This window comes from Anomalospiza imberbis, chromosome 5 (genome assembly GCF_031753505.1).
Source record: "Anomalospiza imberbis isolate Cuckoo-Finch-1a 21T00152 chromosome 5, ASM3175350v1, whole genome shotgun sequence".
NCBI lineage: Eukaryota > Metazoa > Chordata > Aves > Passeriformes > Viduidae > Anomalospiza > Anomalospiza imberbis.
In genome coordinates this window covers 15249613-15267966 of record NC_089685.1, presented here as the reverse complement: position 1 = coordinate 15267966, position 18354 = coordinate 15249613, and the positions used below count along the sequence as shown (strand labels likewise).

The 18354-nt window shown below is 41.4% G+C and overlaps 1 protein-coding gene across 3 annotated transcripts in view; it reads right to left on the bottom strand.

The window, feature by feature from the left end:
* Positions 1–18354, bottom strand: part of GRAMD4 (GRAM domain containing 4) — a 74579-nt gene that overhangs the window by 55168 nt on the left and 1057 nt on the right. The window contains exon 1 of one of the 3 annotated variants that reach the window (XM_068189749.1): positions 18176–18278. The exons of the other annotated variants lie outside the window; for them this stretch is intronic. Within the exon in view, the coding sequence (XP_068045850.1) occupies positions 18176–18237 (62 nt within the window). The 5' untranslated portion in view covers positions 18238–18278. Of the gene's footprint in view, positions 1–18175; positions 18279–18354 lie in introns of those variants that run through there. 3 annotated transcript variants of the gene reach the window in all.

The window sequence follows — 18354 nt, the reverse complement described above, 5'->3', positions numbered from 1 at the left end:
TAAGGAGATCTACAAAAAATGTTTCAGCCTACGTTTATAGAGACACTTCAGTAAGCAGACAACCAGCTTCCAGGGAATATTCACAGCCACCCCTGCCATCTGGAGGGACTTGCTCATGAGACGTGTTCCTATGGACAACCGTCCCACCCCTTCGTGCCACTGCTACCCCATTTCTACTCCTGCATGAAGGTGGAAGAGGTTGGGATGCAGAGGGAACTCGGGGAAGTGCAGTACCCAATGCACCGCTGCTGTCTGAAACCTGCCTTAACTCACCCCAGAGTCTCCTACAAGTAATTTATAGGTTTTGGTTTTCTGTTGTTGCACTTAGATTTTACACAAGTACAGTCTGTGGCCTCGTAGACCCAGCAGGGATTGGACAGCTAAATCTTCATGTGCACTTTTCAGAGAAAGGGCTCTGCTTCACAAGAGAGGGTTCAGTCAGTTTTCCTTAGCTGTTAACAAAACACAAACCTGCTACACAAAGTCAAACAGCATTGCCTCACCAAGTGTTAGTCTGGAGCCTGAGGGAAAACAAAGAAACCACTTAAAACATCATGGATTCATTTCATTCCACGTCAAAAAGGCCCTACAAGACTATGACACAGTGCAATAACCTTCAAAGCACCCATGTTCCTTTTGCTAGAAAAACAGCTTCTCAGAAAGCTAAAGATGACCTGCAAATCCAGCATACCCCTAGTTCTCATCTTTACATTCTATCTCCTTCATCCTGTCCTTTCATTGTCAAAATACATTTCTGCAGAAATCCAGTGTAAGAGCCCTGATATTGAAGAAAAGCCAGGCTGTGTGTGGATGAACAAATACAGACATTGTTGTCAACACCAGGACATTTTGGTCTTATCATGAGGAAGGGATGTGCAAACTGAGGGAAAGTATCAAGATTGTGTTTGGTATTCATTACTTCTACACTGAAATGCTCCTTAATAATATCCTGGGAGTTGACAGGAGAGCAGTGACACAAGAAAAACTCAATCCATTCACATACACTGAAAATTAAGCTTGGTGAATTCCTTTCTAGACATGTTTAACTAAAAGTGGAAGAAACAGCGAGTATATCTAAGCCTAATACAGATTCAGAGTCCTCTGTAAAATGTTCTGTGCAAAAGGTTCCCTCCTGCTACATGATTTTTCCCCCCAATTTTTCATTTTAATTAATGGAATCTCATTTCAAGTCACTTTCCGAACATTTTGTACTTATTAATATTTAAGAAACTAATCAGAGAAAGATCAGCTGTGCTAGAGAGCTCCTTGTCTGCTCAGCTTTTCACAGAATCAGGATGGGTCAGAGTAGAAGGAATCACAGTGGGTCATCTGGTCCAACCTGCCAACTCAAGCAGGGTCATCCTAGAGCACATGATAAAAGAAAAGGAAACTTTTCTTCCCCCTGTGCACAGACTTCTCCCAAACTACTCTCCAGAAAGCTCACATCTGTGAAGAAAGCCAAACTTTACCCACAGTTCTTGAACAACAGGAAGTGGTTTTGTAAAGGTGAAGTTGGCATCTTTCAAGAAAACTTAGCATTAAGCTCAACTCAACAAAGACATTTAGCACAAAGAATGAGCACAACTCACACTCAACACAGCCCTTTCATGAACAGCCGCAACATGAGACTGAGCTCATCCAGGACAATACAACATTTGACGTTCTCAGTATAGAATGTCATCATTTGTCATTGGAAACCACGACTATAATACTTTGGGCCAAAAATTCAGTTGGTTTGGCCAAGAGCAGCTTACAAACACTGTCTGAAAATTACAAGCATTGCACAAGTGCCCTCAATTTCTGACATCAACAAATACGCAAACAAATCTTCCAACAGAGCCCTCTGCACACTCATCACAACAGGCTCATCCTGAAATAACGCTCACTGCCTCAGCGTCTCAGTCCAGTCAAGTCTTCTTCTAATTACATCACCCTTGGCTTCAGGGTCCTAACATACCCAGAACAAACTACTTTCTGGTTTTGAGTAACATCTATTAAAAGCTCCTTAAAGGAGCTTTTTTTTTTTTTTTTTAAGGACTCAGGAGTCCTTAAAACTCTAGGAACGGACTAGACTAGACAGGGATAGACTAGGGGGATAGACTCTGGTGGTTTGTTTCTTTTCATGATAGATGAAGTTATCAGGCTACCTTTGAAGAAACATTCTGCTTAGTAACTCAGGATTGTTATGCCTGTAAAATTAAAGGGAGACAAAAAAATCCCACCAGAATCACTTCCTCTGCAGTACAGACTCCCAGAAGAAGCAACGCTCAGTTAACACAGTCTGGAAACCAACAGCAGGTTGTACTTTGGTGTTGCAGACTTAAACAGATGCAGCTATTAATTAAGCATCAACTCAAACAATTTTATATTGTCCACCAGGAGGAGGAGGGGAGGAAGAAAAAAAGTGGAAAGCTGTGTAACACGTTCTATGGTTCAATATGGGCACTGGAGATGAAGCTCAACATACAGATCTCAACTACGACTGGTGAGGTTGTCACAGCAACCAGAATGCAGCTTCATGAATATGCATTATGCTAAAATTGATTTTTTTTTCCCCAAAAGGGAGTAACGGGTCATTCAGCTCACAACATGAAGCTTCCTGGGAGACAAATCAGGACTGCACAGTAAAAGTGACTTGTCTTCAAAACCTTCAGCTTGGCTGCTGCAAACAAAAGGGTTAGGGGAAGAGGGAAGACACAGAACAGAATGGTGGCTTGGGGCTGTAGGGCTCTCTTTTGTACCTTCCTTAGACAGTACTTCACACATATTTGGCAAAAATGTTAAGGCAGACAGTCCCAAAATGAGCTGCTCAGTTCCTGCAGAGTTGCAGACCTTAATCTCTCAAGCAACTGGGGACCTTCAGTCAGCTGAGCCAGCAGCACCAGTGACCCTCCACAGAAGGATGCAGAAGGGGGAGCTGCTGCTCAGTGTACAAGACAGCTGAAACTGGGGGCCTTGACTTGACCACCACTGGAAAATTGTGAGTGGACCAGTTCACAAAAAAAAAAAAAATCCCAAGCCACACACTTGCATCTATCCAGGTCGCACCTCATGGTGTCAAGGAACAAAAGGCAGTAATTGTTTCCACTGAGTATCTCAGGGAGTTGTACTTTGTCCTTAACTCCCCACTTACCCTAACACCTCTTCCACTAACATAGAGCCCCCATACACCCTTCTGTCTGTCATCATTAAACCCCTGTTACTCATTGCGAAACCTAAAATTAGCAAGCTTTGTTAAATTAACTTGTCTGTAAATTTTAACTCCTGAACAGGAAGTTAAAACTCATTTTTCCTCAGGACACCTGTGTGGGATAAAATAAAAGTGAGACATTAATTACACCACCAGAAGAGCTGCACAAAAAAGCCTTGCATGAAGACTTCGCCTGCAGAGAGGATCTGCAGCAGCATGCATGGACTGGAGGAGCCACCAGGGCAAGCCATGGCAGACAGCCTGTGAAAGAGTTAGCATGTCGTGATAAAGGCTATTGCTGACATGAACTTCTCCCTTTCTGGTCACCCACTGGGTCCTCCTTTCTCCCCTGCTGTGTTCCCATCCCAATCCCAGAGGAGCCTAGCCAAGCCTGAAGCCCACTAGATCATAGGCTGACACCAAAGGGAGCAACCCCATTAATTTCTGCTACAGCCTTTATGTCATTTGATCACTCATGCAGTTTATCGGCTCATTGCTGAGCAACTAATTTTTGTGTTTGTTTTCTGGCAAGGTCAGTCTAATCAGAGCAGACAGGGATGCAGTCTCACTCAGGGAAGCACAGGCTATTGGAGATTTTGCTACTCCCACACAGAAAACATTTGTGGTGATGGTGGGCAGAGGGAGAAAGCACCCTTTTACAGGAGCCACCTGCACTTAAATGAGGTTAAACAACTGCAAAGCTTCACCTTAAAGACAGTGTTTATGAAGCTGCCACAAGGCACATTTTAGAAATTGGACACAAGAGCTTCATTCCCTACTCTGAAGGACAGGGAAGAGTTTGTCACAGCTTGGCATTGACAAAAGGCTTTTTTCTGCTGCCTTGCTCTGAATTTTGTCTACTACTCAGGGTAGAGCTGAGGGTGAAGACTGGAAGATGAGCATCACCAGCTTAGCAAGAGCCTCTGCATACAAGAAGGTTCAGGCAGCTCAGAACTGGATAGGCTTCCAACAGGTAAGAAGCTGGGGCACAGGACAAGTGCTGCCCTAAGCAAGCACAGCTTCTTCCTATAAAAACAGAGACATGGGAGTGACAAATGGGGCAGAAGGACAGGACATTAACTAACATAGGGTAAGATTAAGTCATCACTGAATTTGTCTCCTCTTCCACTGTTCAAACGGAAACTGTAAAAAGTCTAATTTGACACAACACTCGGAATAATGGTCGTCTTTTGCAACCTACTTTAAAATAAATATTTAAAGTTGGAAGTACGTATACTGGCAGGAGCATCTTATGCAGACTAATAAGTTTATTAAGAAGGTAATCACTGACTGTTTATAAAAACTGTGAGACCTGCCAGCCTTGAATAATTTTGATTATATCCCTTCAAGGTAAAAAAGAGCAAGTTATTGACACCTCTTTGATGACAAGTTTTTCATCATCTCAATTGCACGTTCATCTTCAGAGGGTAACTACAGATAAATCAGAGTAGGAAGGTACTGCTAAGAAAAAAAGAGACTGTAGAAATGAGCTGAAATCCAAGCTTAAAAAAGATAAAAAAGATTCTTTGAGAACAGCCTTCCAAGGTCTACACAGACTGGCTTGGTCCTAGCAGGTATTTCTTTGAGAGGACTCTCAGAATCAAGTACCTCATCAGCTCAGGATGTCTGACCATAGCTCACTGAGCAACCTATGAAAACAGAGCAAAGGTACATGGCATTGTCTAGTTTTGAAGAATGTCCGTGCTTTCCCTTTTGTTGGTTGTGTGTATAAACAAAGATGTACCCAAGGGAAGCAGGACACAGCTCACAGCTAACGAGCGCAGCCTGACCAATCTCCACTGTGCCCATGCACCCACAAGCACAGCTGAGAGCACGAGTCAGGGCTGAAGAGAAGCCTGCCCCAGCCCTCACCAACCTCTGCACCTCACACATCTGAGTAACACTTCCCCCGAGCCACAGTGCCAAGCCTCCTGTGCATTACAATTTCACCTATGCCAAGGCCATAGAGAAGGAATTAATTACTCAAGCTAATAGGCAAAGGACCACAAGCCTACAACTTTTGTGTTACACATGCAGTGATAAAATGAACCCCCCTACTTTTCTGACACTAAGAAACCACAAGCCCAGGTTCATACTTCCCAAATCATGTATCTATCAGGGTACCTCACTGAGAACAAGAATAAGGGCCAGAGTACAGAAAGATGGTCTATTTTGCGGGTCTTCCCTCAATTTAGGGAGACAATTCAGTAGAAGCCAACACTAGAACTTTGTGAGTATCCAGTTTACATTAAACCATCCGGATGCAAGTTTTCAGTGAAAGATTCCCAAGATGCAGTAATTTTGTGTACAACACGTTGTAACTTGTTTCTCCAAGTTTTAACTATCCTACTGCTGATCTGAGAATTCATTAACCTTCTGAAATGTGAATGTTGTGAAAAAATGAAGCATTTCAGTTATGCTTACTACAAAATTCAAAAGACAGACATGGCTCAGGAAAAGAACTGAGCATTTTACCAAACAACAGTAGTTCTCCAACTGCCACGCAGTTATAATAATAATGTTAATGCATTAAAGATTTTTAACTTCTCCCCTTGTGGTTAAATATAACATTGCAGTTCCATGAAGAACTATAAAGACATAGCTAGCACACGCCAATTACAATGACCACTATAATTCAGCATCTTTTATTTCTTTCCTATATACTGGCCCTGAATTTACAAAGAATGTGCATAAACCCCAAATCACAGACATTTCCATGCAAGAAGCAGAGCAGCTGCTCATTCTATTCCTCGTCCCTTTTTCCCAATAAAAACCTGAAAATGCTTCTGAAGTTGGTGATAAAAGTAAACAAGAGAGGGAAGGGGGAAAAAGTTAAAATACACTATGGATTACACAAGTTTGCGGTATTATAATTACTCATCACATCAATCTCTAAATGAAGGGGTATAACATATTATGTAAAAACTTGCATAAATAATGTGTAAAACGACAGGCACAACACACAAAGACAAGGTTTACCAGAGTAAGTTAAATGAACAAGTAATACAGAAAGACCAACTTTTATACAGTAAGTCGGGCTTCAGGCATCAGCTTAATTTCTGGCACTGTCTGTACAACACAGTGACTTGTAAAAGCCATGTAAACTATTCCTTGAAACCTTACCACAGAGTAAAAAAGTCAAGGTCAAGTTCCCACCAGACTGACAGCAGCTCTGCTGGAAAACAGCACTCTGGAAAAGAGCCTCCTTCATTCCACCCACGCAGCTTGTCAAAAGATGAGAGAGATATTTTACTCCACGTAGAAGAGTTAGCAAATAGCAGAGGAAGTTGTGTGACACAGGAAAGCACCGAATCTCATCTCTAGTTATCACAGACCCCTCCTGCATTTCTTCTGACTGCAAACATTTATGTAAGTCCAACTGCACTGCTGGAAAAAGAAAGAAATCACATTTGCTGGAAAAAGAAAGAAATCACTGTACCTGAAATATGAGTTTGATATGTGAACTGCAATTACTTGTTTAAATAATTAACCTAGTGAAATGGCAAGCTCCAGATTGAAAAGCCCTGCTGCTCAAGGTAATCTTCCTTACAGGAGCAAACCTCTATTCTCTCACATTTCAAACTGCATCATTCCCACAGTAGCCAGAATATCTGTTCTTTGTCCCCATGCTTACAGCAGAAATCCTGAATTGTTAAATAAACAAAACCCAAACCAAACCCCCAGCTAGTATAGCCATACCAGGGAGCAGAGGGTACAGTCCTGTGAGAAACTAGATCCCTAAGGAATAGAACCACAGTCCTGCAAGTTAATTCTTTTGTTCTGTAAACTGCTCGGGTCTTCTGCCATAACTGCAGATCTTTCATTTCCCACGTTGATTTTAACATAGTTTGGACAGCAAAACTCAGTAGAAATCTTTGCTATTAAATCTGATTCTTCCAAGAAGCAGCTGCTGTCTGGCTATTTCCTCCACGCTCTTTCCCAACAACCTCTGCCTGTAGTATCAACTGCTGTCAAAAAAGCCAGTTTAGGTGATACCACTAACTGCTTTAAGAAGAGGATTGAAGATGGACACCAGTCCAGCCCAGGAAAAGGCTGCCATACACACTTAGCAGTAGTGAGAGTTAAATAGGCAATTGATGGAGAAGTATGAAGGCGAGGCTGAGCAAAGTACATCCCCTCACCCCACCAACAGTTACAGATGGGGACCATAGCCTATGAGGAAGTAGAATAACCTTGGAAAGAATGATGGAGAAGGGAGGGAGGAAAAAAAAAAAAAAAAAAAAAAAAAAAAAAAAAAGACATTATTCAAGTTTCCCATGCATTCTTGTATTTTCTCCCAAATTTTATTAGTTGACAAAACCTATTTTATTTTGCGAACAAAACCAAAATAACTCATCACTCAAGACACTCAACACTGCTGAAAACGAGCTCCAGCCAGCAATCATAATCCACTCATCTCCACAAACACACAGGGCAGCTCAGCTCCCCACCTTCAACAGCCTGGCACACACATGGCTGCCACAGAAACAGGGGCTAAAGATGGAGATGCATGGCCACATTCTATGAGCAATTTTGAGGCCTCCTTAAAGCAAGAATAGAGCCAAGGAAAACTAAAGAAAATATTCCATAATTTCAAGGAAACACAGAAATTCTGCTTTACGTAAGTCTGTAAGGAAGATACAAAGTCTCTTCCTAACAATAAACCAAACAGCTGAGGTAATTACCATAAGCTTGCCCAGTTCATACTAATTTGGTCATATTTGTAAAAAATTAATGTTTTAATGGTGCCTCTTATATTCTATCACCTCATAACTGCAGAGGACAAAAAGTTATGCACAGAGTTAACAAATACATTTCTGAAGCTGCTTGAAACAACTGGAACAAGATTATCTTAGAGCAAGTCTTTAAATAAAGCAGGGCATATCAACAAACCCAGCTCCACTTCTCTGCAAAGGGAGAGCCTGCTGTTAGCATCACCACCAAAGTATACACATAGCGTAAGTGGCATTTCTCCCAAGAGAACCAGCTCCTCTCTTGAAACAGCAATACTAGCAAGTTTTCCACCAGGCTTCAACATGAGATGTACTGAACACATGGAAAAGGAAAAAAAAAAAAAAAATTCTGCCAGACTGGTCCGTTTGATCCCAAACGTGGGGCAACACGTGAATCCAATGGTGTCTGCATTTCATGGATCAGCTTTTTGGTTTATTAACCAAGCCTGCAAAAGCACTCTAAATTACCATACTTTTTGCATGCTGTATTATTTAAAAAACCCAGTACTTTCTTGTCTCAAAATGTCACAGATACAACACAAAGCCTGTCAGGCTGCTAAAATAATCCAAAGCCAATGACAGCAAATAGCAACCTGGCACATGTTGAGCCTTCAGACTCAAAATAGATTTAAATTAACACAAAGATAGCAGGAGAGAGTTCAGTAACAAAGTGAAGAAACCAAGGGAGAAGAAATAAGATTATATCAGTCATCATTTCAATCAGACCAAACAAGTTAAAAGCCAGCTAGAGGATGGCATTTACGTCTGCCTCTAAGGCTGGGATGAGGGCCAGAATTACGCTCCTTGATCTCACTTATTTATGCCATGCTGACACTTCAGTTGGCAACAATAAAGGTCCAAAGGTCAAAGTCCTCTGAGGCAGAGAGCCATGTATATGCAGCGTGTCTTTCCAAGTGTGTGGAATGGGGAAACAAGGAGTTGGGAGCCATAGCCCTTACCATAGCCATCCACCCACCTGCCACCATATACCCACTTCAGCTGTGCCCATTTCAAAGCTTCCTCAGTCCACAAAGGAGATTTCTGGAGAGATCTCACCTTTCTTTATCCAGCCACTCCTACAAAATAGTGTGTTTTTCCAAGTCAAAGCCAGAGAGAAGCCAGTGGTGCCTCATTTTAAAACTGAGAGGCCACGTCACCAGCTGAAGCCCAGAGACCACCCACAGACCTCCAAAGACCTCATGAAAATTCTCTAAAGAATGTGGGGATGGATATAAAGGAAGGCAGAGAGCAACATTTTTGGCACTTTTGTCAGTTTCTTAACTGGGATTTCTTACAGCTTTAACTTATTCCCAATTACTCAAATAATATTCACGTATTTAAATCTTGGAATTTTAAAACCTAAACCATAGATTTCATTTTTCAAGAAGGATCCCAAAAGTTGAATTACAAGTCAGGCTCAAATTCCAGTATAGGGATATCAAGCCTTTTGTTTATACTACACAAATGTTTTAACAGATACAATCTCTCAAAGTCATGGAAACTTGGACTTCTCAGACTTTTTGCATTAATGTCACAAGTATACTCAAGATTGCAGAATATGATGAAACCACCAGCTAGTGCTTAACTCCCACTAGCCTCTGATTTGCTTACATGATTGGCATAAAAGTTAAAAAAAAAAAGAAAAGAGTAAAAGCTACACCATATTATTCTTGAATATTTTACGGATCTCCAGAGCAAAATATGCCCAAAAGCAAATTACAAAACATCAAATTTGGGGAAGGGAAAGAAAAAGGAAAAGAAAGATGGTATCTTTGGATTTCTTTGTTGTAGACATCTGGAGCCTCCATCCAGCTGCAGGATCTAGGCAGACAGACTAAACTTGAGCAGGGACTTGGATGGCTGGAAATGGGAGTCTGCTCTAAACAACACCTTAGTCTTGGAAGAAGAGTTGATGAGTAACAAGGACTGGCTGTCTTTAGAGTGAAAAGAAAAGCTGTAATTACACAATGAAGGGATAGTTCATCTCCTATGGACATCCCTGCCAAACCATTCTATTTGCTGGATAGTACAAAAGCTTCAGAAACCAAACAGCAGTTTTAATCAGGGACTGCTCTAGCTTTTAATTGCTGCACTCAGCTTTGATGCCCCACAGCACACCAGGGGCATCAGGCTTTTTGAAAGATGTATTGCAACAAATAAAATAAAAACTTCTCCTTACTAAAACCCTTCCTTCAGAAGAGGGAGGCACACAACCTAGAGACATGAAAGCAAGTTTTTCCAAATTAGAAAATTGTTTCCTACTAAGTGCAAATGTTTCCGAGTGCCCAGGAATCACCACTGACACTGAGATCAGAAAGCTGGGTCTGATTTGTATATAACCAGCACTAAGAACTTTGACCAAGAGCTCACATATGTACAGAAAAAACGTCTTTGGATTTGGTATATAGTTAGCAAACACACAGAAGAGGTCAGACCACGTCATACTGGCATTCTTACACAAGGGTGCACACTAGACTATAATCACATTGCTAGTTATGAGTACATTTTTCAAAACAACTTTTAAAGTAAAAGTTGAATCTACTAGTATGTCCTTATTTAAAAATAAAAATAAGCTGTTCCAATTATCAACTCGTATGAAAGAAACCCTGCATGCTTGTAGCTAATCTACCTCAAGAGCTCGTGTCTGGTGCTGCCTCCGTGGTTCAGAAACATCAGCAATGCATCTATTTCCTAAACACAGTTTCCCGTGTCTCATTTCAGATAATGAGCAATCTGTGATTGTTCGGTCATCTTCAAGGTCAAACCCCTTCACAGTGTTTCCAGTAAGTATATGGGTCTTTAACTGACTTTTACAAGAATGCAGTATTAACCCATAGCAACTAAATTACTGATTTTAAAAGTTCCAGAAAACATCACTCTGTATAACTACCAACACTTAGTTCTGCTGGAGCTTTTGAAATGAGAAGAAGTAAAAAAAAAAAAAAAAAACCAAATCAGACACTGTTCTGTGTCAGTCTATGCAGTGTTTTCAAAACTCATCTAACACAAATGTTCAATGGTTAAATATGCACATGAAGTATTTTCTTCAATGAATGAGGTCTGCTGTACTTTCATATTAGCTCTCAGATGTTATTATGAACTTTTAGCCAGATGAGAAGAAAGCCTCCTTCAGGGTAAAACAAACAGCTGTAGTTTGCTTCAGACAATAAGGAATACAAATTGCATGGAAGGATTTACTGCAAGTTTCCAGGAAGTTCTTACATGTGAAGAAAATCTTGCAAGCACAGCACCTTGTAGCAGCCGGCAGTTCTCTTAAAGGATCAACGTGTCCAACCACACTGTTCACGGCTTGTTGGGAAGGGCATTCCCCATTGCACAAGCACAGGTGAGCCCACAGAGCTGCTGAGACCGTGCAGGGTTTTACACAAAACCAAGTCACACTACATTTTCGTACAAAAATTGATCTCGGACACTTGGAGGTATCTTCTGGGTTACTTTGTAGATTAGCTTTTAAAGGAGCATGAGATATTGGATAAAAGCACTGCAGAAGTGCAAAGAATAATAAACTTAATCTAACTGTAAAAACACCTGCAAGTGGTTTAATGCTTTGAAAAGTCAGACTACATAAAGAATATATTCAGACAGATTGCCCTTTTTCCGGCTTCTTCCAACGACACGATCCTTGCAGGGCGATACAAGACTCAGCAGTCTACAGAGATGGTTTTTACTATTATCTGATGATCCCACCAGCACCAAGACACCCTCATGTAAGTCTCATGAGGATGCTTTGGATGTTTTGCTGCTCCCAAGTTCCACACTTCACAGCTATCTTTGCTGCACACAAACAGGGTGGCAGCTGCTGGGAATCAAACATCTCAGCTAAAGACAGAAAGGTCCATGAAGGTAACTCCTTTGGCACTACTCCCTATCTCACAAGGGAAAAGGTGAGCAGAGAGAAGATGAAGAAAGCCCCCAACACAAAAATGAGTTCAGAGATAGGATCGTGGATTACAGATCATCTTGCACTTGATTTCAATCAGGTAAAGGTCACGTTCATCAGGGGCCATGTAACAGCAAGGAATATCACATTGAAGGTATATAGCATTTCATCTTTGGGGGCTTAAAATGCTATTGTTTTTTCCTATTCCAACCCGGTATCTCATTGCAATACTTGTGCATTTCACAAAACACTCAAGAGCCCAGGCTATTGTTCCCTGCACTCCCAGAATGTGGTTATAGGTATTTTCAGACTGGTCTCTACTGCTAAGATCTCTAAGGCTCAAACTGGACATACCATTCTCGCCAGACAATTCAGAAAACATAAACTCACCCATTTTCTGGGTTATCCCTGGAACAAAGTCTGACACTGGTAGTGGTCCCACTACTACAGAAGTGTCATGGGAAGCAGCTTTACCCAAAGCACACAACCACACAGTTCCCTGGATTCTAATCAGCAGCAAATTACAGGGTTTAGACACCTTCATCGGTCCTAATATAACTAGGTGGGTCCCTGTGCAGCTATCAGACATCACCTGGCTCTGAAAAACAACATGGAAAAAAAAGATATCTTCATCAGGCTTATAACACAGTTGCAGGGACTACTCAATATGAAGTCCAAAAAATGCCTACATTTTAAGAGATCCTTCTCCAGACACCTCATGTTTCCCCACCCCTATGGCTATGACACTCCTGAAAAACTGCTGACAGTTAGAAATCCACACAGCTCTCTGTAGCCCTGTGACACTTCCCCAGGAATTACAACATGCTTTTGACCTTGAGAAGTGCAGCAAGGTATCTTAAAGCAGTTATTGTGCACACCTGGGAATGCAGAGAAGAGATCCAGAGAGAAAGAAAAACATGTAAACCATTATCCAAATGTAGAAGGAATGTGGGGCCTCAGGTAGTAAAATACATAGTGAGAAGCTGCAGGACTTTTTTCTGAAGGTACCTCTAAAGCTAAAATTCTCTTAAGAAGTCAGCTTTTTCATACACATTTCTAACTTAAGAAGTCAGTTTTCAAAATTTAAGTTAATGATAAACTTTAGTTTATGAATTAAACCCTGACTTGAGAGCATCTAAAGATGCTTGTGTATCCTTCACTGAAAAACCTGGCACTAATTTTGGATCTCTGAATATTGGTCAGTTTCCAAACCAGTGAATTTTATGTGTTCCGTATGCCAGTAACCCTGATACCTGACATGAATATTGAAGGAACAAGTGGCTTTTACAACATGGTAAAATGCCAAGCATTAGTAATGCTAGATACCAATACAAACTGCCGATAGTGCTGTCAAGAGATCTGGTAAGACAGTTTTAGCAGCTGGAAACTAACTGCACTCAATCACTAATTGCACGCATCAGGCCAGCTTGAAGTGTATGGTTCTGTTCTTTCCAATTAAGGTAAGTACAGACCTCTCATGTTGTGAAGCTACTTTTCGGGGGATACTCAGAAAATTTGAAAGGTGCCTATTAACCATTGTATTTGGACATAGTAGTTGGCAGTTGCTTGCCTTCTCTTTTTCCACATGATTTTGCTATATTCTTTAAGAACCTTCAAAAAATCCTACCTTAACCAACCATACATACTAACATTAACAGGAGGGGACACTTAATGATAAAGAAATGAACATCCCCTCTCAAGGAGTTTGAAGCAAAACTCAAGGATAAAGTGATATCTCATGCTTTATGCGTTTTTCTCGTTCTTCTCTCTCCCTCCTGTCCATGACCAGCGTTAGCAGCATTACACCAATATCTTTATTCTCCACCTAGAAGTGTTCACCTAAAAATAGAAACCCTGTTGACCTAAAAATAATGCCCCTGTTTACAAATTCTGTATTTAACATCAACTACAGAGTTATCCATATACGCACAAACTTCCCTGGGTTTAGTCCACAGACAGCTGCTCCCCTCCAGGCTCATCTCTGGGGAAATGCAGCTATGCAGAAATGCCCAGGGCCAGGCAGGTCAGCCCCAACAGAGTATGAGGGTGGCTGCTGGAGAACCAAACCAGCCCACAGCAGGAATGTGCCCTCACAAATGTAAGCACACGTTCATTATATGCTGCAATGAGTTCTGTTTCAGACAGGAGTCTGCATCAACACACCCCAAAAACACATGTCCCCATGTGATTCAGCATCCAATGCTTACGCTTATTAGGCATGTGCAGCCAACAAACCTAGTCATAAATCCCTTAATCACAGGTCAAAAGAGTTGTCAAAGCCTGCACTGCTGGGATCAGGAAAATGCTGAAGTGTTCTAAACAAGGAACATTAGCTCCAGTGGAAGGGCAGAAGTACTCAGAAGCTGCATCAGTGATCTACAGCACCAAAGTGACCTCTTGGACCTGCATCCAAAAAAACAATATGCACAATCTACTTTAGAAGTTTCTTATTTTTAAAGCATGCTGGGAAACATGAGGCCACAACTGTAGTATTGTGCCCAGTTCTGAGCGACCCAGCACAAGAGATTCGTAACATACTGGAGATAGTCCAGCAAAGGGACTGGAGCATCTGTCCTGTGAGGAGGAGAGGCTGGGAGACCTGGGACTCTTCAGCTTGAAGAAAAGATTCAAGGGCAGGATTTTATAAATGTATATAAAAAGCTGAAGGGAGTGTGTAGAGGTGACAGCTAGGCTCTGCTCGGTGGTGCCCAGTGACAGAGGCAGAGGTAATGGGAACAAACTGAAACAAAGGAAGCTCTCTCTGAACATCAGGAAACACTTTTTTTACTGTGGGGTTTTTTTACTGAGAATTTGCACAGGCTGTCCAGGAAGGTTGTGGAGTCTCCATCCTTGGAGATACTCAAAAGCCATCTGGACTCGTCCCTGAGCAACCTGCTTTAGCTGGCTCTGCTTGAGCCAAGGGTTGTATCAGGTATCCCCAGAGGTCCCTTCTAACCTCAGTCATTCCATGATGCTGCAAAATAAAAAGACGAATTCTCTTCAATTACTGATGAGACACCTAGAACAAGTTTTAAAAGAATACATCAAATTTCATCTAATGTGTATCTCTACAGGTGAAGTGTCCTTTATGGACCATCACAGAAAGCTTTCTGCATTAATCTGGGATTTATAGGAAGCTGCAACTAAACAGAATTTCAGTTTTTATTAAAATGCAGATTAGTTTTTAAACTTAGAGACAATTTTGAGTATTCTCAAGGCATGTTTAGAGAACACTTCCTGTGGGGGCTTTTTCGTCATTAACACAGGCAAATGTGACCCAGGATACAAATAGAAAGGATTTTTTCAATGCAAGTGAATAAGCTGTGAATCTTTACCTTCCATTATCCTCAGAAGCAAAAAATCTGCATTTTCAATCATTTAAGCACCTCTGAAGATCTGGTCTTGTAAGCCATGGAATTAAATTTAGTGCTCCCAAAGCATGCACCAAGAGAAAGGATTGGGTGTTGAAGAAAGAAGGGGAAACACAGCAAGAGTGTTCCCACCCACAAATACAGTATTTCTGATTTACATCTGATAACTGCTCTTTCAGTTTAGTCAAGACAAGACTTACTGTGCAAATGAAACCATACTATTAAGGTGAAGAAAAACATCCAGAACCTACTCTCTCTGAAGACTGCAGAGTCTGTTAATATTTATGAAGTCTGAAGTAGCTTCAAAGACTCTTTACTTCATTTTTCTTATGTCATAACAAAAAGCAGCATTAAGTCATTAAATTTTAAGGGGAGTTCACAACTAAATTATAACTCTTTTAGTAAATTCTGACCTGTAGGAAAAGGCCTAATTTCTTTGGTTTGTCAGTGTGTGTCCTATAGCAATGACAATGAACACAAAATGCAAAGAGGAAACTTGCACGTTCAGAAACTTCAAAGAACAAAACAGATAAAAACCTCAAAGCACCCAACATTACAACTGAACTACAGTTCAGTTGTAATGAGTACTACATTTGTTGTCTGTATTTCTGTGCACAGATTATTTCATGGATTAACCTGACAGGTTAAGGGCAGTGGGCAGAGAGAAAATCTGTTTTGAAAAACCCTGATTAAGCACTTACTGTCCAAAGCTTTCCCTCTGATCAAATTCTGCATCATAAAAATAACACATTAGAGAAAGTGATCTCTCCTCCTAGCACGGATGCTGCCATGCAGATATTCTTTAGCTGCAAAAGTCTGTGTAGGAATGAAACAGTGCTACAGGATAAAGCTAGAAAATTGCATACTTTATTTGGGCCTGACACAGGTTTGGACAAGGGAGCCTCCGATTCAAGAATTCTCTGAACATAATACTGGAGAATTTCTGAACAGAATTCTCTTAACATAATACTGGAGTATTTTAGTTATAGTCAGGGCTTTCAGGACTTTGAAGTTAGGGAGCATCACCACTAAGCCTGATAAATACTGTATTTATTTAATATAGAGGGAGGTAAGACAGAGAGGAAGAGACCACAACAAACCACTGAATAGCTACACAACTTTAACCCAGAAAAATCAGTGAGGTATATGTTGCCCTTGACTCAAGCCTTCCTGAAGAGTATTTATTACCCAGACCTATAAAAAATAAAACATCAGGAAATGTGATCTATTATTCCTTAAATAAAAAATTATTTACTATAATATTGCTAATGGGACCATGTGTTATACTAAACAGAGACTGGTGTTCAAGAGACTGTATACATTTGGTGGTGATACAGTCAAAAAATAAAATGTGAATTTTCAACAGACAATACAAGGAGAAATGGGAACTTTGTTATTCTTCCAACAGATCAGCCATCACTTTGGAGGTTAAACAGCTAATGCCTCTCGGTAGTTTTGAAGTCTCTGTATCAAGGACTGAATACTCATGTACCAAAATGATGCTGAAGACATACCACAGATACGTAGTACCACATGTATGTACTTCGTATGTATCCACAGACAATGTTTCACACCCAGTACCTATACCTGACCTTTAACAGCACTGCTAATCACCTCTCAGACGTTGAAAGAGTTCCCTTGCCAAAATTAAGTCTTCCAGCTGGGGTTTCCCCCCCCCTCCCCCCAGGTCTCAAATGCCACTGAATTTCTTTGGCATGTAATACTGCTCCAGCCATTCATTCTTATAATGAACTTCTATTCCTATAACCTTTCAATATCACTCTCGGGAAGAGAAGGGGTAGGGGCAGGCAACAGTTTCTGCTGTAAATCACTGGGAGTTAGTTTCCAGCTGGAAAGACAGCAGGGCTGCCAGTCATCCCCCTGATTTTGCCTCCTCATTTCTCCCTTCTACCAGTCTCTTTGAAACTGGGTCCCGTGAAAGAGCAGAGCCAGGACAGGTTCTTCCCAGCTGCCCTTAATTCCTCACCCTCTCCTCACTGATGTCAGGTCACTGGGACACAGTGATGCTGGGAAGGCAGGAGGTCAAAGCCTGGGTGATGCCTTCACCCAGAGCAGAAGCTGTACCATGCCAAGGAGTGGCACACACACATCCAACAGCAGCAGCCAACCCCAGGCTGCTTGAGAGCCACCCCCTGACCAAGGACATGCTGAGCAGATCACATCTCAATAGCCACAGTTAAATGAGAAAAAAAACCAAAACCAAACCTATCAATCTGATACTTGAACTCAGGTTAGTCCCACCTACCACCATCCGAAACCAGCTCCAAGAGCTTACCTGCAGAGCAGGATGCACGACATGGCTCATTCAGTTTAGTCTGGCATCTCGGCCCAAAACCACCTTTATTAGGGCAGAGGTATGAGCCAAACATTCTTGTGGCACCATATGGAAAATAGTGAAACATAACTCAGGCTTTCATGGAATTTTGCAGGATTCAATGCCATAACAACACCAATTTTGTATTTTATCAGTTTCAGAGCTAGGAGCTTAACTGTCAGTTTCTGAAGAACACAGACTAGGACTAAAAAAAGCCTTCCCTTTCTGAACAACTAGCTGTGGTATTTGATAACTAAACATGGCATTTAAAAAAAGTAGTTAAGCTCACACTTCTAATTCTGTGGAATGAAACTATTTATCGCATGTTAAAAGTAAAGGCAGGATACTGCCAGATAATGCAAAGCACACGGACCTGAGAGCCATACTTTATTAAATATTTCCTCTCCCCACCCACATGTCAACCACCACTGGAAATGTGATACTGAGAACTTGTCTATCATTCATTCCATAATCACAGAAGATTAACAGTACCGCATCTACTAATCTAAAACTCCTGAGCTACAGCAACAAGGCAAGACACAAAAACATGACAAAAAGCTGTCATTTCCCATTTGCCCCATTTGTGCACACAAGCCCAGCTATCACCCACGGGACGACGCAGAAGGCCACAAAATCTATGCATACCTATTGACCTGTCTGCAGGAGTCCAGGCTGACAGCCTCAATTGCAAAACAGCCATTTACCATGCCATCCTCTCTGTCTCCTCGCGAGTAAGCTCTCCAGCAGCATTCCTCTGCTTCTACTGCTCCAATACTCCCGTGCCTCATTGCTCCACACCAAGATGCATCCAGACACTGCAAGCT